Raw genomic sequence first — 24,105 nt, forward strand, 5'->3', positions numbered from 1 at the left:
GCAGCTCTCATCAGTTTCTTGAGCCCTGCAGTGCTTTACCAGAACAAGCTAGAGAAGCGCTTTTTTTCACTCACAAAAGAAAAACTAAATACTCTTTTCCTTTTGGTAGAGCTCACTCCCACCCCTATGGGGTGGCAGGGAGCAAACTATTCTCCCTCCAGGGTTTTCTGCAATCTGCTACAGTCTGGCAGCTTGGTTTCCCAGGCCAAACATTTCTGTATGGTTCCCACACTAAATGCTGCAGGCCCACAGAGAACACAACTTCTAGCCCTGCATGAGACAAAGGTAGTAAGAACTGTGGCTTTAGCAAACTCCTCTTCCACCAGAGCCCTGGCTTTTAGCTTCTCAGGCCAGTTTTACTCCCCACAGCTCCTCCCTGACTCTCCTGGAGGGATCCTCACCTCTGCCTGTTAGGGACAGCTGTCTGAACTACTTTCCTGCTTGCCCCATCCCTTTTTCACTTAGTGCCACCCTCAGTACTCACTGGTTCTCTCCAAATTCCTCTCCTAACTATTTGAGTAGACAGATCTTGCCATTTCACTGATTTAAAGTCAAACCTTGGTCCCTCCCAATCCATTCCAAACTAGACCAGGTAGAACCAGAGTCCCTCAATAGCCTGCTGCTCCTTCTCTTGCTGAGGCCTTTCTATGACTTAGTCAAGCAAATCACGGGTGTCAGGCTTCTTGCCCACAGGGCTCCTGAAGGAGCTGGGAATTCAGCCACAGGGCAAGTGGCAGTGATGCTATCCCTGGAGCTCCCTGAGCTAACACAGCACCTCATGTACCCATAGGGGTTAATGTTGCTGCTGGTCATCTTGCTGCTGGAGGTATGTCTGGATCTGACCTGTGAGGAGCCCTGCAGTCTAGATCTGGCCCAGGGGGCCAAAAACCCCTGATGTAAGTAATTCCATGATACTCAGACTGTGGTGATTTCACCATCATAAGTATATCTGCTCTCAGTCCACACAGAACTTGGCAGAAGACCATCCATTTGGAAGGACCTTTAATCATTGACAGATATCATGGGAAATTAGAACAGAAACCCAAATGCATTAATACCAATGGAATTCTGGGCTCTGTTCTCCTCTAGGTCACCTTCATAGCAGTCTCCTCTTGATTCTAGGTCAAGCCTGTAGCATGAAAACTCTTCTCACTAAAAAAATTGCTGGCTTCCAGAGGCTGCTATAGACTCTGGTATCTGCCTGTAGGCTCCATCTTTAGATATTACTCAGCTAGAGCAGCCCTTCCTATCTACAGTGGCCTCACCCACCCTCAGACTTGCAGCCCACCCTGCCTTCTTGGCCATCTCTTTATACTGTTTGCTTTCCTGGTCTTTATGGATGCTTCCATCTGTCTATCTCCCCCCACCCCAAAGCCTGTGCAGTACATGCCCTCAACATGGGAACAGTGTCAGAAAGCAGTACTCTCATGCGAAAGAGCTAGTTCCTTCCCAGCATGCTCTCCTAAAACCTCACCAACCTTCCTACTAAACTGAACAGGGGGGAGCGGTCGTAAAATGGATCCCGGCCATCATACAGCGGGTACTCCGGAAAGATGTCTTCCTCCAGGTCCTCCTCCTCCTCCTCCTCCTTCCCCACGTGCTGCTCGTCAGCAGGCTCGGTGATGTCGGAGTCGGGGTTCGAGAAGGTGGGGGAGGGGGTGAGATCAGCCATGCGCTCGCTCATGCATGTGTTGAAAAGAGGAGAGCTGTTGCAGCCAGAGATATCTGAACTAAGGTTAGTACAACAAGATAGAAGACAGGTTAACACCATCTATTCCACACAGAAAAGAGAGAAAGAATAGGCTTGCTTTGTCTTTTTTTCTTTTAAACCAAGGCATGTTGCTATTAAGGAGGGAAACGGGAAATAAGTCCTTCCAGTCCAACGTGTTTTAAGGGAAGCCACCACTGTTGTCAGCTAAAACGGTTTGAAAAAGCTGGTGCGAATAACAAGAGTTCCCCAGAATTCAGCAATGCAGCAATGTAGCTCTACACCTCAGGCCCAGCCCAAAGCCCAGAAGCATCAAAGGGAATCTTCCTGCCAGTGTGAGGTGGCAGTGGATCAGGCTTTAGCTGCATAGACAGTGGTTGCAATTTTTGCCCCCCCACAACCCTCTGCCACAGGGAGATTCTCTTGAGGGCGCCTTTCAACACCTCTTAGCTGACAGCACTGTGCCCTTCCAACTGGCATGTGGAAAGCACATGAGGACACATGGTATGTACTGTACAGTACGCAGACGGATGTTCAGACGCCAGCGAACACGCCTGGGTGTGCGCACACACAAACACACATCCATGGGCGTGGAAACCAGGACAGCAAGGGTTCTCAACCTTTCCCTGTTCCACTATTCTCTGCTCCATCAGAGGCCACCCCCAACCTGCCAAGAAGACCCACCCACTTCACTGGGGCCCTGTCCCATGTGACAAATATGGGAAGGGCAGGACAGCAGTGATCCCCAGGTTGAGAGCCCGTGCCTTATGGTTCTTAGGTACAGCTTCACAGAAGGCGATGAGAAGTTTACCAATAACTCATGTTACTGGGCGCCAAAAGCACTTGGCACAGTGGGGGCCCAGAACATCCACTCTCAAGGGAGAGTGCAGAGGATGGGGAAGAGTTATTGCAGAGAAGAGGAGTTCTTTGCCATCAGCTTGCTGCTTTCTTCCACCCTCAGAAGCATCTGTCCCCACAATATTAGCCCTGGGCAGGTGACCACTCTGTGCTCACTGCATGAGTCGCCTCTGTCAAGCTACACAGTGTTTCCTCCTTTGCGGGGGCATTTGAAGTTGAGGTGCATTGAGATAAGGGAAGAACAAGGCTCTCACCTGCCAACCAGCCTGAACCACGGGAACCGGTCATAGAAGGGGTCGCCGCCAGTCACCACATTGTCACAGTCCTCGATGACACTAGAAGGCACTTCTGCCGCCCGGTCATACATCTCACGCATCAGGTCCAACCTCTGCCTGCAGCCAGGGGGAAACAAAACACCAAGGATGGGGATTGGGGATTATTCAAAAACAGGCCTGTTCTCATTTGCAGTTTGGCACTGCTGTGTGATTGCAGTGGCCAAGGGTAATGAATGTTCCAGGGCCAAATTCTCACTGATTGAAGCCCCACCCTCTGCTGGTCTTGTCCTTTCTGTCCCATGTGCGCGAGACTGTTCTCAGCCTCCTTCCCAGCCTATAGCCACATGCATGGCTGTGACAGTCTCTCTTTCACCCTACCTGAGTTTCTCAAGAGTCCAGTAATGGGTTGCTCCATTCTTTTGGTCCTGCACCTCAACAGCTACGATGGTTCTTGGGAAGGGCCGTTTCTCACGGTCTTTGGCAGCATCAGGAGGCAGCAGATCAGGAGGCAGAGGTGAATACAGAGTGTCTGTGAGTAGGACAAACTGGAACTGGACCTGGAGGGGGACAAAGGGGAATCAGGGTGTGTGTGTGAGACATGCAGTGAACAGGGCTCCCCACACAATACCTCTGGGCAAGTGGCATCCCCACTGTGCAAGCTGTGAAATTCACCATGAACCAATTCCAACCTGTGTGTGAATGGATGTACTGTAACTAATTCCAGTGGACTGACACCCACTTGTTCATGCCAGTTTGAACTTAGCGCGTTGTTTCTGGTATCAAAGCCTGAAATAGGGACTATCTTAAGACATGGGTGCCTGCAGGTGCCTGGAATTGTTCCCAGCTGTGCCCACCTTGGCAGACCACACCAACCACAAATATCCTGCTGAAGGAGAATCCTGCCATTTCTATCCTGTTTGCTCAATGCCTGTTCACAGGCCTTCCTTGTCTGGTAACAATCTGGGTCCCACAGGCCCAGCAGACACAGAGAGGTGGAGACACTCATTGGTCTCCAAAAATGGAAAGAAAATAATGTGGGTGCACAGTCCCAAAGGCACCAAAAGTGACAGGAAGTGCTTACTTTTTTCTTTAGCTCCACGCTAATGGCATTGGCTTCCTTCAAGAAAATGGCATTGCCCCATAGCTGGTCCCGCAGTGATGTGAACTGGTACCACTTCCACTTCCGGAAGGCCCACAAAGCCAGCTCAAACTCCCGCTCAGTCCACTGGACTGTAGAAGCAAAGAGACATGGTCACTCACTTTAGAGAATGCCCCTTACACATGCCAGTAGTAAGACCAACAATCACCTACTGACCTACACTCACAACCCCTTCACTCCATCCAGTATGTGGGGTGATGAATTCTCTGTTGCTAGAGCATCTAAGTTACTTCCCTTGTCTTTATTGCTTTATTAGTTTTACATCGAGAGTGTATTCTATACCAACTTTATATTTTTACTTATAGTAATTTTGCCACGAGACCTAGTGTTATTTCTTGATGTCTCATTTGTTTTCACCCTGCTTCTTGTTAATTACATGTGAAGAATCTGTCTTTAGTCTAATGGGACCTTAAAAAGCATGCAACATGTCCATGTTAAATAGTTATGCTTAAATTATGTATGTAGTAACTAAAGAAGATGCTGAAAATGTCTGGTGAAACCACAAAGCTAAAGGAACTGAGTTCAGACAAAGGGACTTAATATTACAGTATCTGCCTCCTCCAACCAGCATCCAAACAGCTCCACTGGTGACATCAAACACATAGCCATGATGCGATACTGCCACCTAATGTATATACAATTATTTTATAAGGGAGTGTTTCTGACTTTGTACTTTTTTCAGACTTTCACGTTAACAGACCAACCCCCTCCATTCCCCGTGTCTTCAAACATAGAAATGTGTGAATACTACAATTGACAAACAAAATTTAAGGAGACTCATCCTCTCTTTGTCTCCCACTTTCACCTCACCCCTCTTCCCCCTTCAATTTATTTCACTTGTCTTCTTTCACTAAATGCTCACCTTCATCTTCAGGCTCTTCTTCCTCCTCGTTGGCCTCAGGATAATATCTGGAATCCATTTGCTTCTGTAAAGCCTCCAGTTTACTCTCATAATCCTGAGGGGACAGTTGGAAGAAGATATAGAAATAACTCACAAACAATAACCTTCCAGATTTTGACCATCCTTTTTCTACCAGCTCCTTTGCCATCCCTTAACACTGAGAAATATTCCCCTTCTTATAGAAAACCCATCTGCTCCCTAGCTTTATTTGTTGTTATAAAAGGCCTGAGAAAATAGAGACAAATGAAGTTTCCAGTCTATGTAGTGTCCTTATAACATATAGATCCTGCCCATCCACTTCAGCACAGTAGTGATGCAGTTCAAGTGTAAGCTCCAGCACCCCTTGATGGTGACTTGTGATACCTGGCTAAGCTATAGAATAAACCACATACCAGTCTCTGCTGTTCAAGAAGGTAGTTGGCTTCTTCTCTCTCCTTCCTGTATTGGTCCTCCAGCTCCTGAAGCCTAGGAAGAATCAAGAGGGATACAATGTCAAGTCTGTTTAGAGGCCCAGGACCTCATGGTGGGCTATTTGTTTTCTTTCTGTTCCACCTCTCTGCTGTTTCAACACCATCCAGCCATTCTTACCTCTGCTCCATCTCCTGTTTCATGTCAATGCCTTGTTTCTCCAGCAACTCTCGCTGAGCGAAAGCCCAGTCTACGGGCTCAGCAGGTGTCTCTGCACAGGGGGTCCGCTCCCGCTCTTGACGAGCCTGCTCAGGGTGGTTGAATCGGAACACGTGGCTCTTCCCCATAATGATGCGGTTTCCTGTCGGGGTGGAGAGAAAGGCTCTAGAATTATCCAATGAGGACTCCAGAGAGCACAGGAAATCCAGATAAACTGCAAGGGCTCTGGAGCAGGATTTCCACCAAGGAGACCTCAAGCACACAAGCTGCCTCCAAGATTTCAATATAGATGATCCCCCTCCATCATTGCAATGGTATCACTAAAGCCACCCCTGAAGATCATGGCCCAGACACATATGCTTCTGTATGGGAGCAAACTTATGTAATGGCTCACCACAGCCTCCTTCTCTTGCCAATGCCTCTTCAGACTTCTTCCCCCTGTCACCTCCACCTCCCAGTTATGGCCCCCCACCCCGATGTGCAACCTACCGGATCGGAGGATACTGGGCTCTGTTACTTTCTTGCCGTTGACATAGGTGTCAGCCCCTTCACAAGGTTCTAAGGTTACCACAACTGCAGGGAGGACAAGGGTGAGAGAGACAAGAGGAAATGAGTAAAACATGATGAAGGAGGAAGCCAGAAAGGCCTTGGTCTCCTGGCTGTACTGGGAAAACTGCATGGGTAGTGCCCTTGAAGTCTAGCACAGGAAAGAAGAGTGGTTTGTTCGGCCTTTGAATACCAGCCTGCGTGGTCACAACATCCTGGAGCCCTTGCCTGATAATGCTGAGCCCTTCTCCCCATCCCCTTCACAGAGGGAACTTGTCTCACAAGAATCCTTATAGACCCATGCAGAGGTCAGTGAGTAAGCGGGGCAGCACACGGCCCTGAGGAGTGTGCACAAAGATGGGAATCTTTGGGGATCTTTGGAAATTGTTCCCTGTGCATTGATGCTGTTGTACTGCCATCTCCTGGCAGCTTCTATAACAAAAGTTTGCAGCCTTTTATTGGGAAGACAGACGGTGGGGTGCTATAAACTCTACAGCTCAGCAGTTACATGCTAGAGTTATATGCTAGAATTATATGCAGTTATATGCCTGCTTAGTTGCTGACATAGGCTGAGCTGGCAGATGGGAGGAGAGGCAGGAAGGCAATCTCTGTCCCCAGATCCATAATAATCTTACAGGATGTTGCTGCTAATCTGACACTGTTGCTACAGCATCTAAACTGCTCTCCTTGTCTTTATTGTATTATTGGTTTTACATCAAGAGCTTCCCTTAGGAAAGCCCTGTGGAGTGCTGCAGGCCTGGGCTGGAGCACTGGGGTGCCAACCCATTACACAGGTAGTCATAACTTTCTCCCTCCAGTAACCCAACCCCCAACCTCAGCCACTGCTGCCCTAGACAGGGCCCACATGCTTTTGCAGGCAGAGGAAACCTACCAGAGACCTCCAGTGTGACCTCATATGTGGCCTTTGTCCTACTCTGCCAACCTAGCACCTTACCTGAAGAAGCACCAGTCCTGAATCCCCCACCACCCTGATGTACCCGCTCTGTCAAAGCACCTCAGTCCTGACCTACAGGGCCACCTGCTAACTCAATTCAGCTAAGTGGATTGAAGGTGGAGACCATGCACGATTTGCCTCTGGTGCCACATATCTCCTCTACCTCCAGTATCAAATGGGCACAGAAAAGGAATTGGGGCTTTTCTGGTTTTCTGACTGTCATCAAAGGCCCCAGAGTGCTTCCTTCCCATGGGTGCCTAGAACATTCCCTGACATTAGACATGATCTTCAAAACCCAGGGGCAGATCCAGAGGGGTGCAGTAGCATGGCTGCACCCCCTTCCAGATTGGATTACACTGTGGAAGCTCCACAGGCTTTTTTTAACATCTCCAATGTGGTAAGAGTCTCCCTCCTTCCCCTCGATGCTCAGAGGCAGGTCCCCTCCTCTCCCCTTTCCTCATCTGCTGCTACTGCTTTTCCTATTGTCCCAGGAACCAGGGAAGCTCCAAAAGCATTTCTGCCTGCTCCAGCTGGGCTGTGCAGGGGTGGGCTTAGCTGGGAACAGTGACAGCAGCAGAAGCGATGGGTAGGTGAGTTCCCCCTTCCTGTGCCTGCTCCTGGGAAGACCAGGGAGGGTGGGGGAATGCACCCCCACTCACTTCTGCTGATACCACTGTCCCTATCCCAGCTGAATCCAGCCTCCTTGTAGCCTGACTGGTGCTGGCAGGAGAAGCTCTGAAGCAGTGGGGAAAGCAGTAGGAGCAGGTGGGGGAAGGGGAAGGAAGAGGATGTGCCTCTGAGCATGAAGGGGAAAAGGGGGATTGTTATCTGCTTTGGGGATTTAAAAAAGTTCCCAGAGGCTCTAGCATCATAGTGTGACCATGATGGTTGGGGGGGATGTGGGGAGGAAGTGAGCCTGACACTCAAAGAGATAGATGGAGATGGCACAGGCTGTTCTGTGAAGGCTGCATTTTTCTGTGTGTCTTCAGAAGCAGGGAGAGAGGGAATCCTTTTTCCCACCTGCGACAGGTATCAGCACAGCTGGCCTCATGAACCTAGCAGGCAGCTGGAGCACCCCTGCCTGGCAACATGCAGTAGGAGCCAGTGTGAGGTGAACTGAAAGGAACAAAAGAAAAAAAAGTGCAAGCATGTTGGGTTCTCTGCATGGAGTTACCTTCACCACTAGTCTTCATGTTGCTTCGGAAAATGCAATGTTCTTCCTTAATAAAATGTCCGCTGAGGACAATGTCTTGCCTCCTCTCTGCATCCTCTCGGCCGACCCTGCAGTAAAGCCACAAACTTAGTAGGTTCACTGGTAGCAGGACCTCAGGCTTTCAGGATCCTGGAACAGGTCGTCTGATCCACAGACTATGAAAGCCACCAGGAGTCTTTCCATCAGGCCTCAAGAGAGCCACAGTGCACAGGCAGGCGCTCCTCCCACCCCAGCACACAGGCAAGGCAGCACAGTGCACAGGCAGGCCATAGTGCACAAGCAATGCACAGAAGTTGCTATGGAAATGCCTGTCTTTTAATATGCAAACAGATGGTGGCACAGTGGCTTCTGATTCCCCTCTTGAAAATCATAGGAGGTTCTTAGACCACCTACCTTCACAGTACACATGCGGTTGTTTGGGGAGTGGGGAGAGGCTTCTTCAGAGGGGAGTCCTGAGCTATGCCCAGGATGGGCTACAGCAGGGACCCTGCTCAATAGGAACAGCCCTGCTCAGCTCTTATTCACAGCACACTCCACTCAGTCCACACAAATGGATCCATCAGGCTTAGCTCCAGGTCACTTCTGGAAGGCAAGCCTAGCTCAGTGACCCAGCAGACAGCAGGGCTATAGATGGGAGCACATCACAGATGGCTTAATCATCTGAGCTCAAGGGGAAGAAGGCTGCGGATTTGCTTTATCAGGGAATTGAAGGGTAAGGGGGGAAAGGATCCCACACACTGGCCTAGCTCTGGCCTCACTGTCGCTGGGGCCCTGCTGATGGTATGGTTATACCCTTACCTGGTAATTCCATCCTTAATGTAGTACAGAAGGCACTCAGACATCAGTGGGTCCTCGTTCAGGTTGACCAGGTGGGGTGTCTACGAGTGAAGGAAAGAAATAATGACACAGAGAGGTTCAAAGCCACTGTCAGCAGGCTGAGAGGGGGATGTGCCAGCTGGGCAATGACAGCCTTGCATCGCAATGGGCTGTTTTGCTAGAAGAAACATCCACTCCCACCCCTGCGCACATCAGAAAAAGAACATGCTGGGCAAGGGGCTGCTGAGAACCAGGGGCCTGGCTCCCCACAGGGGGGAGCCTAACTACTTTAAAAGTACCTGAATTCATGAAGTCTCACAAATGCTTGGGAAACAAAGGCATAGCAAAACTAGGGCTCTGGTGCTCTCTGCCCACACCTCTCTTTTCATGCCCAGGAGGTGGACCATGCCACCCCAGTCAGAATGGCCCCAATTCACACCCATTTTTCACAGTGTTAATGAGTGTTCTAGATAGGCCAGGCCAGAAGGAAATCAGGTCTGTTCTGCACTGACATCATTTCCCCACCTGGCATGGAAAGTCTGAAAGGAATTTGGCTCAGTTGTTTAATACCTTTTGCAGCCCAGCAGTAAAAGCCAAGAAGCTCATGTCTGCCTTAGGGGCACAGACAATGCTGCTCCTCAGCTGAACCTAGTTTCTGTGCTAGCACCGAGGCTTCTGAAGGCACCAACCCATGGTTCTTTATTCAATTACCAGCACCCCTGGCAGAGCCAGGAGGGAATTTGTCTGTGCCCTTTTTGGGGGGAAACTCACACAGCTATAACCTCAGGAGTAGTCACTCATGGGAGAGTGCTGAAGGTCACACCCACCACAAAATCAGTCTGAATGACATGCTTAGATGAACAGAAACAGTTCCTCGTGCAAGAGTGGACAGGCAGCACACACAAAAGGGGTGGAAGATTTGTTTAACAGCAGATGAAGATCAGAGGCCTCAAGCCATTCCAGATTTTTAGGTGGATTCTTCAGGGGGGAAATCTTAGTCCCTGCCTCTCAGGGAGGGAGCAGCCAGATGTGCAAGGAGAAAGGCCAGATTACTAAACTCCTCTGCCAGCTGGGAGTAATGGGTGCCAGACTGTGTCCTCTGCATCCTCTGTGCAATCCAGGACAGCGTAATCCCAGTATTCAATGTCCTCACTACTTTCCTCCTCCGCCAAGCAAGCTCCTCCCATTGTCTCCTTTAGAACTTTCCACTTTGCAGCCTAGGCTAAACTGATCCTTGTGGCTTCTGCTTAGCCTTGGTCTCTGGATCTAGTTTGGGGAGGACTGCTGAAGTGACAATGAGGAGGCATGACATCCATTTTGATTTAGGGAAGCTCATGCAGAAAGGAGACTGGCCTGACTGCCATTAAATGAATGAAAAGCAGGAGGGGAGATGAACATTACCTAGGAAAAAAGTGGAGACAGCCAATGGGCAAGACTGTTCAAACCAGGTGTATAACATTAACCTCCTAACTGCAACTGGGCCTAATTTACAAAGTCCTGAATGCTAAACAACTTCTCTTGATTCTGTGGCTGCTTCTGGGTGCTCAGCACTTTTGAAAATTACATTGCTTATTTCAGGTCACAAATATGCCTAAATATGGTTACGCACCAAGTATTAGAAACTCTCTTTTGAAAATGACCATGTTTCTCTCTATCGATCTAGTTAAACATCAAATGGGAACATGTTGCCTTGGTAGCTATCCATCTACAAGCATTACTTACATGGTCTCCTTCCTTTAGCATCTGAGCATCTGATCCTTGATGGTGTACTTATTCTCATAACATCTCCAGAAGACAGGGTAGTTCTCTTATATTCATGCTATTAATGGCAATCAAAACTAAGCGACTTTCCCAGTGTCACACATACAGTCTGTGACAGAAAAGGTTTCCTGCTTCCCACCCCAGTGCCCTAACCATTAAGACAGCTCTTCCTTTCTGACCTCAAACTTCCCTTTCCTCAATATCATCCTATAGAACAGCTTGGTTCTAGACAAGAGGGTATTGTTCCTTCTTCCTACCTTTCTCAATTGGGAGTGGATTATCTGATCCAAACAGGAGTTTGGGGATCACAGCTTTCATATGTAGGGAAGAACTTGGAACCACAAGAACTTTGCAAGAGAGTCTTGCAGGAATATAGATAAGATTATGAGACTCTACAGGAGACATTGCATTGACCTGCCAAAGCTACCACATGCAGAATCCCCACTGTTCCCCAGAACACTTCCCCCAAACCTGACTGGTCAAGTGAACCAATCCAAATGGCATAGAAAAGGAGGTAGTAGAATAGGGTAGAACACAATCTCTTCTCCATGGTGCCAGCTGGCATAGGCAAGCAATTTGCCTGTGTGCAGGAAGAGAGCTTTTCTGCTCCTCCAAACGTTTTATAGTCAAGCTCTTAATAATAAGCACATACCAGTGCAGAACCCAAGCGAGTTAGAGGCAAACATACAATAGCCTGAGTCAGCACAAAATTCTGTCACTTCCTCCTTTTTCTAGGATGCTAGGATGATTTTGGGCCTCTCCTGAACACAGGCACTCGTGCATTTGCCTTAGGATCTGGGCACATGACCATTAGTGCTGAGGCCATGAAACTCTCTTAGCTGGTACCGGCACTCAAGACTTGCAACCACAAGTGGTGGGGGGGTAAGTGCATTAACTCCATTTCTACCAAATCCCTCAGGAAAGTGAATGATCAATGGAATATAATAGAGCAAATATCTTCATTCTTTTTCCTCTCCTCATGCTGGGTTTGCAAATCTTTCAAAGCCAGGTTCCTTAGCCAGCAAATGGAGAATTCAGGTAGGTTTCTACCACAGAGTAGTTTAGAAAATATTAAATAGGGAGCCACTCAGATCATTACAACTTTGCCCTTCAGACCAACCTGCTTGGGGGAATATACCCCCACACTCTCTAGGCAAATGTCCTGGGGCTTAACAGGCAGCAGCTGAACAATAAAAATGAACAAGAAACAACTCGAATATGCAACAAAAAAAACATTATAATTATGATCATCCAAATGAATGAAATAAACCACATCCATGACTCCAGTGCCCAAGTGGGATTCCATGTATGCAGCCCAGGGCTCCAAACTCATTCATGTGCTCACCAGTGACACACAGGTATGCTGTATTAAGAACAGTCCTTCAGTAAGACCACTTGGTCAATCCAACCATCAAAAGCCCTATAATTCTGCATGCCTCAGCTGCTTCCCTGGCCTGCTCTACCACTGGTAGGACTTAGCCAACAGTATGGTCTTCTTCCTTGGATCTTTTAAGTGTAATTTAACAAGCTCTTCCCTTGTCTTTACAGCCGCAGGACATTAACAGTGCCCTCATCCCCCTGCTTTACCTGTGGCGAGTTAGAGTGTTCTTGGTGATTGAGGCAATGTGCCTGATAGTTTTGTGACAGGGTTGTTTGTACAGTTGTACCAATAAATTAGGCAATCACTTGTCTAGGATGGTTAGATAGGGATGAACCTGCCATGAGAAGGGGTTGGACTAGATGACCTCCTGAGGTCCCTTCCAGCCTTACTCTTCTATGATTCTATGTTCCATTACAAAAAACAGTGTTTCCAGGCTTAACAACATAAACTGGAGGTTGTAATTGTGATAACTGTTTGGATGACCAATTATTAGCAAGAATGTACAATGCAAAGTGCCCAGGAGTAGCCCAATATTGCACCAGATCTTGGTGATAGGTTTTCTTTGCTGCAGCTACCTCAATTATAATAATACTGGTGTCTCTCTACCAGTTCATTAGGGATAGAGCCAGTATACCACAGCATATTAGGGCTTTAATTAAGGCCTTGCTTACATACTCCACAGACGGCAAACTGGACCTAAATTCTCTAGCAAGGAATACCTGGATTCTGCAGTTGTCTAGAGTGACCAGCAGGACAATCTAAAATATTTACATTGAAAAATCAAGGTTTGTAATGAATTGCATCTAAAACCCAATCAGATCCTGATTGCTGCAGTCGCTTGCATCTTTTATATTAATTACTCTATGTGCGAAAGGTGTGGCAGGGAATTTGAGGTCAAGAAGAGAAAATGACCTGTCGATTTCTAATAAGACAACCAGCAATGAAACAATGAACAGGGCTGATTACTGAAGTGTCACCTTCATGTTTCAGGTATCACAAAACACATAGATGGAGCGAGTCACACTTCTCAGAGCAATTTACCAGGGAAAAATTTGTAATACACTATATGCCACATAGCAGATACATGCTAAAAAGGATCCGATGTGCCTAGAGGAAGGTATTAAAGGAACCCTACCTTTTTAGGAGAAAACACACCCAGAGTCCCTCCATCTTCCCTCATGGCCACGCCCATCTCTGCAAGCAAAGCTTCCCTGAATAACAAAAAAAGCAAAAGCCAGTCAAACCAGCCAGTGTTTTCAGTTTGCATTACATCTCTGCCTGGAAAACCCAGCAGAAATCAGCAAAGGGTTACCTACTCCTCTGTGTAGAGTGTGTCATTGCCTCAAAGAACTCTTGGTCCAACTTGCGACAAGTGCAAGTAACCAAGCACAGGAGGAGCAGGGGGGAGGAGTGGACGGGGGTGACAAAGACCCCCAGGCTAGTTCTATGTAGTACCCAGGACTGGGGGGGCCCTGCTCTCTAAGTGTCACTGCTATCATCATCAACAATTTGATTAGAAAAATTAAACTGATGAACACGGTCTACTAAGGAAATCAGTAACATCATTTCCTGGCAGCCTGCTAACAAAAGCAAGCATGACATTTAGGATGAATATCAACTCTATCTAGTGTCCTCTACAAGAGGATCTCAGTGCACCTTATAAACATTAGGAGTCTAGGACACAGCAGGAAAGAAGGGATGTTGTAGCAATCCCATTTTGCAGAGCAAAAGGAAATGAAGCACAGAGAAATTAAATGATGACTTGTCAGAGGCCTGTGCCAAAGCTGGGTCTCCTGACTCCAAACAGGATACCTCAACCCCCAAAGCTGCCAACTCTCCCTGCAGAAGACCTGATGTACTACATTGAAAGTACATCTGGATGGACTTTGTTTTCTCTATCTCATTCACTTCAACAATGCATTTGATCCAGTATCTCTTCCAGCTTGTGGAAATGGGCTGGTGGTGAGACTCTAAGGACTTGGTCCAGCTCCATATATACAACAGAAGTGATCTTCCCAGTGCAGTGGGACCCCCCCCAGCAGATCATAGCTGGGTCTATGCATCATCCCCTGCAGGAGTCACTAGTACAGGGGAAGGGAGTTCCAGGGACGTTATTGAGAGAGCTGGGCCATGGCCTGGTGTTCTTCGTATCCCAGCTTTTCCTGGGCTCCCAAGCCTCTTCAACCTGCCCAGGCAACTGAACTGGGGCCTGCAAATCCCAGCAGAGGGGAGGCAGAAAGGTGACTAAGTCCTGAGCGTGAACTGGGCTCTATGAACAACTGGCTCTTGCAAATCCCATTGCTGCCCATGCACCTCTCCATGCGGATTGCTTCAGTCCTCCGCAACTTCTCTTCCCAGGTCTCGTTCAGCTCAGCAATTATCTTCTCGGTTTCCTGAGGAGTGGAGGTAGAGGTTAGTATTTTATTAATGCCACTGCATTTGGTGATGTAGCTGCATAGGCTCTTTAGGCCTTACTCTGTTCTGCATATGTGATCAGCACCGCATCACAGGCATTTATACACATACATTTTCATGCCTGGACATGCCAGAGAGCCAGCGCATCAATTAATCGAGTATCAGTTAATCAAATCTGCTCTGCATGCAAGCTGATGTGCATGGCACTGCATTGCTTACAGTTGTATAAGTGGCGAAGTGTGCGTCAGCAGGGAGAAAATGGTGGTGGTGTGCTTTTCAACTAAAACACCTTCTGTATATTTTAGTTCAAAAGCAGACCACCACCATTTTCTGTGTGCTGATACACATTTTGCTGCTTATACAACTGCAAGTGACACAGCACCAAGTGCATTTCAAAGCACCTAGTTCTGCAACACTTTTATGTGTAAAAATGCCCCACGTGTTAACTTGCATTACTTCAGGGTGCTACATGATGTACCCAAATGAGGCACTGCTTGGTCTCCTGCCTAGAAAGAGTGAACCCCAGTTTCAGTCTGGCTTAAATGGTGCACAAGGATGAGGCAGGTTAAGAGGGTTTTTTTCAGCAAGGTCTCCTGGTCATCACCATATTTACAGACTCTGTGGGCCAGATCCTATTCTACCTACTAGCTGTCTAAGTGGGCTCTGGAATTTAGGCATGATCCTGTTACATCATGCTCATATCCCTGAAAAATAGTTAATGCACAAGCTGAGGGGGTGTGTGTGGGGGGGTGCTTTTTGTGACTTAGCCTTAAGATGATGGCATATTATACAAGTAACAATGTTAAGGTCTTTTCAGAGTCTGATGCAGGATGGAAAAGTTAGATATTAGATGGACTAGAACCTGGCAATGCATTAGATGGACTTGTAACCCAGGGGTTACAAGAAATAATGGCCACAAGCTAGCAGAGAGCAGATTGAGATTGGACATTAGGAAGAACTTCTTCACAGTTCGAGTGGCCAAGGTCTGGAACAGACTCCCAAGGGAGGTGGTGCTCTCCCCTACCCTGGGGGTCTTCAAGAGGAGGTTAGATAAGCATCTAGCTGGGGTCATCTAGACCCAGCACTCTTTCCTGCCTATGCAGGGGGTCGCACTCAATGATCTATTGAGGTCCCTTCCGACCCTAACATCTATGAATCTATGAATCTGGCCTGTTGGTTGGGAAAGCAAGGGACCAATAGGTCATATTAGTCCTTGCCATGACTTTGCCACCTTCTGGCTTCATGCTAAGCATCTTGTAGCAGCTTTGAAGCACCCTTATTTCTTAATGCAGAGGATACTAAGCACCTCATGGAAGGCACTTAATGCCAGACTGGACTGTATCCAAAAGCCTCTGAGCCAGCATTGGTACCAACACCAGCAAAACTTCAGGAATACTGACTTCATTACACATAATGAAAGAGCCACCAACGGAAACACAGCACACAGCACACCACTTCCTATGGTCCCGGTGGTCTGGGAGCATGGTAAATAACATAAACAAATAAAACCACAAGCCAAGCCTTTTCAAAAGTACCCAGCAATTCTGGAAACCTCAATATCCAGTTGTAACACCTCCAAGAGGCCTGATTGTCAGGAAACGATGAGCCCCTGACTTCAGAAAAATCATGACGTTAAAATCCCAATCTTCAATAGGTCCAGAGTTGGACACTGAAAATCACTTAGCCTCTTTCGAAACTTTTGGCCTAGAAATTTAGAGCCAGATTCTATTCCACTGATTCAGGTGCTTAAGTGGACTTAAATACCTAAAAGTTTGATCCTATTCCACCCTGCTCAAGTCCCTGAAAACCTGTGAACACAAGAGGTGGGTGGATCCTCCTCTCTGCTTTTTGTGATTTAATCTTAAGGCTGAGATGATGCTATGTTAGAAGAGTAGCAGTAAGTAGCTTGAATGTTGACCTGAGCATGAAGCAAGAGTATCCATTTAGGCTCTGAATAGGTGGAATGGGATCAAGCCCTGAGTGTTTGGAAGATTTCCTGGATCCTTGATGAAAGTCCAGAGATTATAATGTTTTGGGACTGCATCCCATGAGGATGTTCCTTTTTATAACAGACTTTTGTTTCTCATTTTATGACTTCATAGGAAGCTAAGCCTGCAGGAGAGCATTTCTGGGAAGTCTTCTCCTCAGTGCCCACCCAGAAGACGGGCAACAGGGCCTGTGTTTCTCTGATTGCTGGGCCCACATTCAAATGCCACCACAGATGTGTAAAATAGGTCTGTTTGGAGGTCATTGCTTTTCCGTTCCCCTCCCGTCCAGCATAACACTTGACATGATAACCTGAGGCATTCTGCAGCTCTTACCTTCAACCTCTCAATGGCCTCTTCACTGCCTGGAGCAAACATGATGCGTTCATGGAGGCTGGCGACAGAGGCAGCTCGGCTGGACAAGGCTGACAGTGAGGAGGAGGGACTGATCCCGGCGATGGCGTTGGTCACTGTGGAGAGATTGTCAGGGCGTTGACTCAGTTCTGCCACTCTATGGTTACTGTTATTGTTCTCAAAGTCGGACACATCTATGGGCAGGGAAGGAGAAGCAGAGGAGAGGGGAGGACACACAGACAGGAAGAAGGAAGAGAGAGATAGACAAAAGAAATGCAGTTGGGAAATAGTGACAAGATATGGTAAGAAGAGAGTTGGAAATTGAAGACATACGCACAGATGTACACAGCTGCACAGGCCGGCATCCAGGTAAAGAGCACTTATACCACCTCCACCCCAGCAGCAGCACTCACCTCACCAGCCTAGCCATTCTCAGAGCTGGCACGTTGTGCTGCATCCCCAGCTTTAAGGAGGCATGGGGTGTAGGGAGCTTAAACACCACACCAAAGCCATTCTCTTTCCCCTTGCTTCCTGGAGGTAGAGCAGGGCAGAGACCCAGAGAATACTGGGGCTTAAGGCTCGATTTTCCAAAGGCCTCTGCTCCTACCTAGGACCCCTAATGGTCTTATTTAAAAAGAAAAAGTTTCATGGGGGGCTGAGTTAGCTGGAAAATCTCTTGAGGGCAGGAACTGTCTCTTTCCATGTTTGTAGAGTGCCTGAGCAGAATGGGGCCCTGGTCCACTGCTATGGAGAACTGAAACAATGACAATAGGAACAATAAGGGCCACAGGGGATGTGGAAAGCCCAGCCTCATCCTTTTCTTTTAAATCCAACCTGCCAATCAGTCTGTCCATGTTTATGCCATCTGTACCCATTTTCCTCAATGCTGTTTGTGTGACTTGTGTTTTGTTCCCCTGAATATCTGGGGAGCAGCTTCTAGTTGTCCAAATATAGGAATCCAAGTATGAGAGTCCATGCAGACTGGCAGTATTCACTCAACTACCCTGTGTCGATTGGGTTTGTGAGATTGCGTGCAGGAGTGTTAAAATTCCACAGGGAGAACCTAAGATTCAATGGTTTCCAACCAGAGTGGTCACTCACAGAGGGATAGAGGATGAAGAAGTAACAGAAATATCCCTTTGCCTGGGCACGTTGGTCACATGCTTCAGTCTCAGGACATGGTGTTTACTGTGAGGGCAGACACTGGGGTAAAGTGGGGGGAGGAGGAGAGGCATGACAGATTCCCTGTGGAATTGAAACTATAGAATAGGCCATTGCAGGTGCCAGTGCAATTAATCAATCATCCAATCAGACAATAGAGACTGTGACCAATGACAAATTCAATGGGATATCTGCATGTTGCGAACTCTGATGAGAGCCATGGACAGTTCGTTGGTCTCTATATACTCACATTATTTATCTGTAGACCCATTCTGGATAACAGAAAAGCTTGTAGAAATCCTGGTCACTTTGTGGACAACTTGCAAAGATGATAAAAAACTAAGCCTGACATATCACCTGCTCACAATGGCTTTAAGCAACAGTGTTCACCCTGGGACTGTGCCATATGATCTCAGTGCTGGCACATCAGGGCTGTCATCCACACTGTACATCAGTCTGGATACATCTGATGACCTTTCATTTGTTTGTTAGAATGAGTTTAATATTAGCAAATGAAATTGTTTCTGATAAAGGTGTGGGGTGAAGGGTTAAGATGGGGTCAGTGTATGGACCTGCCTAAACTTAGTACACAAACCAGTCCTCAGACTGGTAGGGAAGTTCTACAGAGTCTCTGAAATCTCTGGTATGGCCATATCAATGGCTATCAGGGGCAAAGACATGAAAAGAGTGGGATACTTGGGAGGTTAATTCTGTCTGGACAGGCTGTGAGAAAGACCCTGGTACAGTTTGAGCCCCAGCATGGTCTGGACTCCTTCTGAATTGCCAAGATATGATTTTCCTTATATTATAAATATGTCCTATGCATTAGACATCAACAGCCTGGTCAAATGCCATAGAGGAAGGGCCTGCTAAAGCCAACAAAGAGGAACATCCTGGGGGTTTTGTGTCTTGTTGTAGGCAGGTAAGGGTTAATATTAGTTGGCTGTTGGAGTGGACAGAGTTAACTGAAGCTTTAAGTCATACGTGGAGAGGGGCTGAGCATGGCTCCAGCTGAGATGCAGGTGCTCAGCCTCTATGAAAGCCCTTAGAATAATGACTGGCTGGGGGGCCTGGCTGCCACAGCACAGCCAGGCAGTTCCCCTGCCCCCAAGATCCCAGCTCCTTGGACACTAACTTCGTAGAGCTCATGGAGCTCATGAAACACTTTTAAGAGCTTTTACTCCAACTTGGCCCCCATTTGCTCATGTCTGACCCTACCCAATCTGCTGGGACATTGGGGACAGGCCTTTCATTTCTGCCCTGCCCAGAGAAGATGCCCCCTCTGTGGTCTAGGCAGTACTGACTCCAATGTTGGCTCCTCCAAACTTCTTGTTTTCCTTCAGTCTTGCAGCCTGATCACAGCCACTGCTTGCTCATAGGTCTGAGGGGTAGGTTCACCCTGATTTACCCCTTCACAGGCTGGGAAGCCATATTCTGGCCCTCATGATAAAAAAAACTCCCAATGCACATTGAGGTTCCTCTGTGAGGGGACAGGGACAATGGGATACTGCTAGACAGGCTGGGAGGTGCCATCAGAACACAAATGATGCTTTTGGAGCCAGGATTTGGTTCATGTTATCTAGATTTTCCCTGATTTCCCTCAAACTTTGCCCTGGCAAACCTAAACTTTCAAATGGCCCACACAGCTGCACACAAACACAAAGCACATTGGGCTCCCTCACACAGCCGACTACTCATAGAGACATGCTTGCTTGCAAAGGTTAAAGAACAGGGAAGATAGGCAGAAAGACTTCTTCAGTGACATGGGCGTCAGCTGAGCAATCAGGAGTCAGAAGGATCCATCTTCCTTGTCATTCCACCACCTCCAAAAGAAGCCCCCATTTAGCAAGAGGGCACCTAAGAAGTCACAGGCAACTTCCCTTCTCAGTTACACATCCCTGAGAAAAGCAAAAGTCACACAAGCTTCTTCATGACAGCATCACCTTATCTTCCTTCAGTGCTGGATGTCGTCTTCCTTGTTTCTCTACCTCAACTGGGTCTCACACACAATCTTGTCAACAGTTGCTACCAGACTTCCTGCTAACGTCTCTTCTTCTGATTTTATTTCCACACAGTTTCTCCCACCAACCTCACTGTGCTGGGTGCCTTTCCCAACTGGTTTTCCAAGCCTTCACCCTGTGCTTCAAGGCCCCCTTGAAAATTAGAGGACAAGCCAGACTGCAGCCGACGCAAGGTCCATCTAGCCCCATATTCTGTCTGATGTCAACTAGCAGCAAAACGCTTCAGAGATTCACAGCTTCTGTTATGCTCACCACAAGTCTACCTGTATTTACACCAGCTTAGGGTCTAGGCCTTGGTGTTTTCCTCACTTGCCTCTGCCTCATTTGAGGTCTCAGTCACTCACTGCTCTAGCACTACTTTCTGAGAGGAGATGGGGCTGACTGTTCTCCCATTGTCTTTTGTGGGCAGTGCCCCTGAGCAGCTCAAATGCAGGACAAACCAAGCTCCCTCTTGTTACATCTTTCCTGTCAGGTTAGTAATACAACCCAACCCCATTGGAAACCCTAGCTTAGGCCATGTGCCCCACCTCCTGCAAGTGGGGAGGTGAGAAAAAGCTGCTGCCTTCTCTTTCTACAATGCAGGTCCTTGTTGGCTTTCAAGCTTCCTCGTTTTCTTCTCAGTCGTGCCATTTGTTGTTTGGCAGGCAGCCCACCCCACCACAGCTTGTTCAAAGGCCCTCTCTAGGCAGGCACAGAGCCTGCAGGAGCAGGGACTAGGCACTGCTTGATGTTACCTAGAGTCCGCTCTAACCAGGGACAGCAGGCCAATCTGCCTTCTCCTAAGGGGAGAACACCTGCATCTGACGTGTCTGCCTGCAGGCATGGGAATCCCGCTCTGCCACACACGAATTCTGAACAAATCAACGAAATGAGGTTAATTGACCTGCACTATTTTATCATCCATTGTTGGTTCCTTTGGGCCCACAAGAAGAGAATTGAGGGCTCCAGTTCTCTGACTGACCGTTGTGGATTCTAGCTATGCCATTAGACCACGTGGCTGGTTGGACCCTTAGCAAGGCACAAAGTGCAGGACTCTCAGCATGCGAGCAAAAGCCAGAGAGCTTTGTCAAGTCCAACCACAAATGACCCTGTTGATCCTGGGGCAACCCACAGCAGGCTTAGGGCTAGGTCACCCATCACACTTGGTGCCATTTGAATGGCATCTTTGACATTTTTTTACCAGACGCATGAAGGAGATGACTTGGTGCCTCTAGTCAGGTTCTTTGTCAGCAAAACCAGTATCCAAATCAGTATTAATCCCAGGCCCAGCTCAAGCAGCAACAGCGGCAGAAGCAGCAGGAAACATAGATACAGCATGGAGAAAGAGTCCTGGGGAGCAAATTTAGAAAACCAGTTGTCCTGGAAGTTTTGGAGGGGAGTACGTTGTGTGTGGGTTCACTTAATAACCCCTCACCACAAGGGTCCATGGGCTTGAAACCACAGCAAAGGCACTGGAGGGAAGGCAGCTGGTGACCTCATTTTAGCTTTCCCCCAAATGGAGCTACTCAGCACCATGTTCACAGCCTGGGATGCCTCCCCTTTTCTCTAGTTGATGGGGGCTTGGGTGGAGAACAATGCATGTTCCTCTGAGTCTTCCTCATGCCTCCCTAAGAGCACCTTCCTCTGCATCACCCTCCAGAGCCTCTCAAGGCAGGCGGTGCTGAGGAGACTTGTAGACTTGACAGAACAATCAAGCCTGCTACACCCACACATAGGCCTTCTCATGGCACTCCCCTGGCAAGGAGGTTGCTATGCAAGCACAGGCACTTGCATGACAGGCCTCCTTCAATCAGTCTGTCTACCATGGAGCCAGGGTCAAAGTCTTTACAGCTCTGTGGACAGGGTACTGTGGGTTAAATTTTTCTGCTTGGTGTTGGGCTCAGTCATCACTCCTTCTCCTGGACCATCTCTTAACAGTGGAGAAGGGCGGTGCCTACTGTCTATACAGCACAGCTGTGAGAGTGAACGCATTTCCAATAGCCAGGGCCTCGTTGAATTGCTCACTGGCTATTGGATCCCTTTCCCCATGCTGTACTTATGTTCCTTCGCTATGACTGAGTCTTTCAAAAGCAGTGAAACAACACAGAATACCAACAATGGGAAATACACACATTTAGATCCTCCTGGAACAGGGTTAGCTAAGAGAGAGAGGAAGAGGGAGTAGGGAGGAAGACAAAGAAAACAGAACAAGAATAGGTTCATCGGTATAAGAATAAGAAACAGAGGCTGAGGAGAATGGTCTTCAGGTCAAGAAGAGCCAGGACATGGACCTTGCCTTGAGGATACTGCCCTGGAGTCACACAGGTAGCACTCCCCTAGTGGAGACTGGCTCATGTGCTCTTCCATGGGTGAGACTGACAATGCAGAGAAGGAAGCTGTGCCTATGGTGCCACGGCTGGGTTGGAGATTAGGTCCATGACCAGAAGTGGCTGGTGCAGACTGGAGTCCCCAGGACAAGGGTAGGCAGGCACTTGCAAGTGCCTTCCTGGTAACAGGTGGGGATTTTACCAGCAAGCGCAGTGTCTGAGAGAGGAGCTACAAGGTGCAAGGAATACAGAGAATGGAGATGCCTTGGTGGCGTAATGTTATTACACAACACGGCAGGGGATGAGGATGGCTAGAAATTACTGGACAGGAAATGGAATGGCCCTGAATGCTGATCCTGTCCCAGCCCATTAAGTGCCATTCAGGGGACTCCACCCTGCTCCTCCTAGGTCCCAGCTGAGAGCACAGAAGTACATACTGTCAATGATGTCGCCAAGACCCTGGGCGTAGAGCAGGTCTCTCAGACGAGCCACCTCATCCTTCAGTTCCCTGATTAACTTGTTGTTAGGATCCTCATTAATGACAGCATTGCATCGGATCTGCTTGGCACGATCAGCATACCTGCAGAGAGTGGACACAGTCCAACAGCTGGGGAGAGCAGCCTGTGCACAACTGGCAGCACTGCATTGAGGGACAGGCCAGCATGAGCCAGTGCATGTGGCACTGGACTTGGATGCAGGGGACCAGAGCACCCATGCTGGGGTATACATCGTAACTCAAAGCACTGCTTCTGACACAGTCAAGTCTCTTCAAACAAGGGGAGGCTCCTTCTTGATTTACCTTGTGGGGCTGTATCCTGGCAGCCATGGGACTCAGGCCTGGTTAATCATGGCATGATTAATCAGTCATGATTAATCTGCTCTTAATCATAACAAATTAATCAGTTGTTACTGCAATGTAAAAAGGGAGCTGACACACATACAGCCCTATTCTGGTGCAGCACACTCAAATCCAAGGTAGACTTATCCCCAGAGAAATGGGGGTAAACCTACATGGCATCAGTTATGCTGACATACATGTTGTCTCTCCACAGCTTATCCCAGGTTAATCATTTGCTCAAGAAAAACAGGCAAATACTGCTTTCCACCTCTGAGTGGTAAGGCTGTCAAAGCACCTACTGCATAAAGCTGGTCATCTGTCCGCTCCAGATCCTGGTGTAATGTAAGTTACACCTGTTTGACCATGTCATGTGTCCAGGCCCTCATACACACTTATGGGTAGGGCTCATGTTCAGCAACCCAAGGGAGATCTTCACAAGTTTGGCCACTCTCTGGTAAACACAATGGCTACCACAGTGTAACCGGTGGACGACCAATGGGAGCCAATCAGTGCAGAGTCCAGTTCTCCCCATAGTTCTACAACCAGAGCAATTTTGGGGGTGCCCTGATTGCCTGCTAAACCATGCCTAGTGTGCTACATAAAGTTAGGCTTTACACTTTACACCTTCAATGGGGATATGGGACAGCAGTGGAATGAAGGGGCAAGACAGGAGCTAGGTGGGAAAGATCTGATGCTGTAATTCCAAAGGATGCACAAAGGTAAATCACCCCTGAGGCCTACCTTAAAGTGCTGAGGGTCTCATCATAGTTGATGTCAGCAGGGCTAAGAGCAGCAACCATGGCAGTTCTGGAGTTACCACCTGTC

At 48.1% G+C, this 24,105-nt stretch overlaps 1 protein-coding gene across 19 annotated transcripts in view; it reads right to left on the reverse strand.

Moving 5' to 3' along the window:
• The window catches only part of KIF1A (kinesin family member 1A), a 143,623-nt gene that overhangs the window by 58,841 nt on the left and 60,677 nt on the right, over window positions 1-24,105 (reverse strand). For 4 of the 19 annotated variants that reach the window (XM_059730848.1, XM_059730845.1, XM_059730844.1 and 1 more), the window contains exons 12-27: window positions 24,022-24,100; window positions 22,880-23,022; window positions 22,248-22,274; window positions 16,937-17,070; window positions 14,514-14,593; window positions 13,336-13,411; window positions 9,041-9,120; window positions 8,204-8,310; window positions 6,018-6,101; window positions 5,490-5,670; window positions 5,294-5,366; window positions 4,863-4,956; window positions 3,923-4,071; window positions 3,220-3,398; window positions 2,821-2,958; window positions 1,479-1,730 (exon numbers count right to left, since the gene is read on the reverse strand). In XM_059730848.1, coding sequence (XP_059586831.1) covers window positions 1,479-1,730; window positions 2,821-2,958; window positions 3,220-3,398; window positions 3,923-4,071; window positions 4,863-4,956; window positions 5,294-5,366; window positions 5,490-5,670; window positions 6,018-6,101; window positions 8,204-8,310; window positions 9,041-9,120; window positions 13,336-13,411; window positions 14,514-14,593; window positions 16,937-17,070; window positions 22,248-22,274; window positions 22,880-23,022; window positions 24,022-24,100 — 1,876 coding nt within the window. Of the gene's footprint in view, window positions 1-1,478; window positions 1,731-2,820; window positions 2,959-3,219; window positions 3,399-3,922; window positions 4,072-4,862; window positions 4,957-5,293; window positions 5,367-5,489; window positions 5,671-6,017; window positions 6,102-8,203; window positions 8,311-9,040; window positions 9,121-13,335; window positions 13,412-14,513; window positions 14,594-16,936; window positions 17,149-22,247; window positions 22,275-22,879; window positions 23,023-24,021; window positions 24,101-24,105 lie in introns of all 19 variants that reach the window. The other 15 variants (XM_059730858.1, XM_059730856.1, XM_059730855.1 and 12 more) reach the window with 7 other exon arrangements.

Source organism: Alligator mississippiensis, chromosome 7 (assembly GCF_030867095.1).
Source record: "Alligator mississippiensis isolate rAllMis1 chromosome 7, rAllMis1, whole genome shotgun sequence".
NCBI lineage: Eukaryota > Metazoa > Chordata > Crocodylia > Alligatoridae > Alligator > Alligator mississippiensis.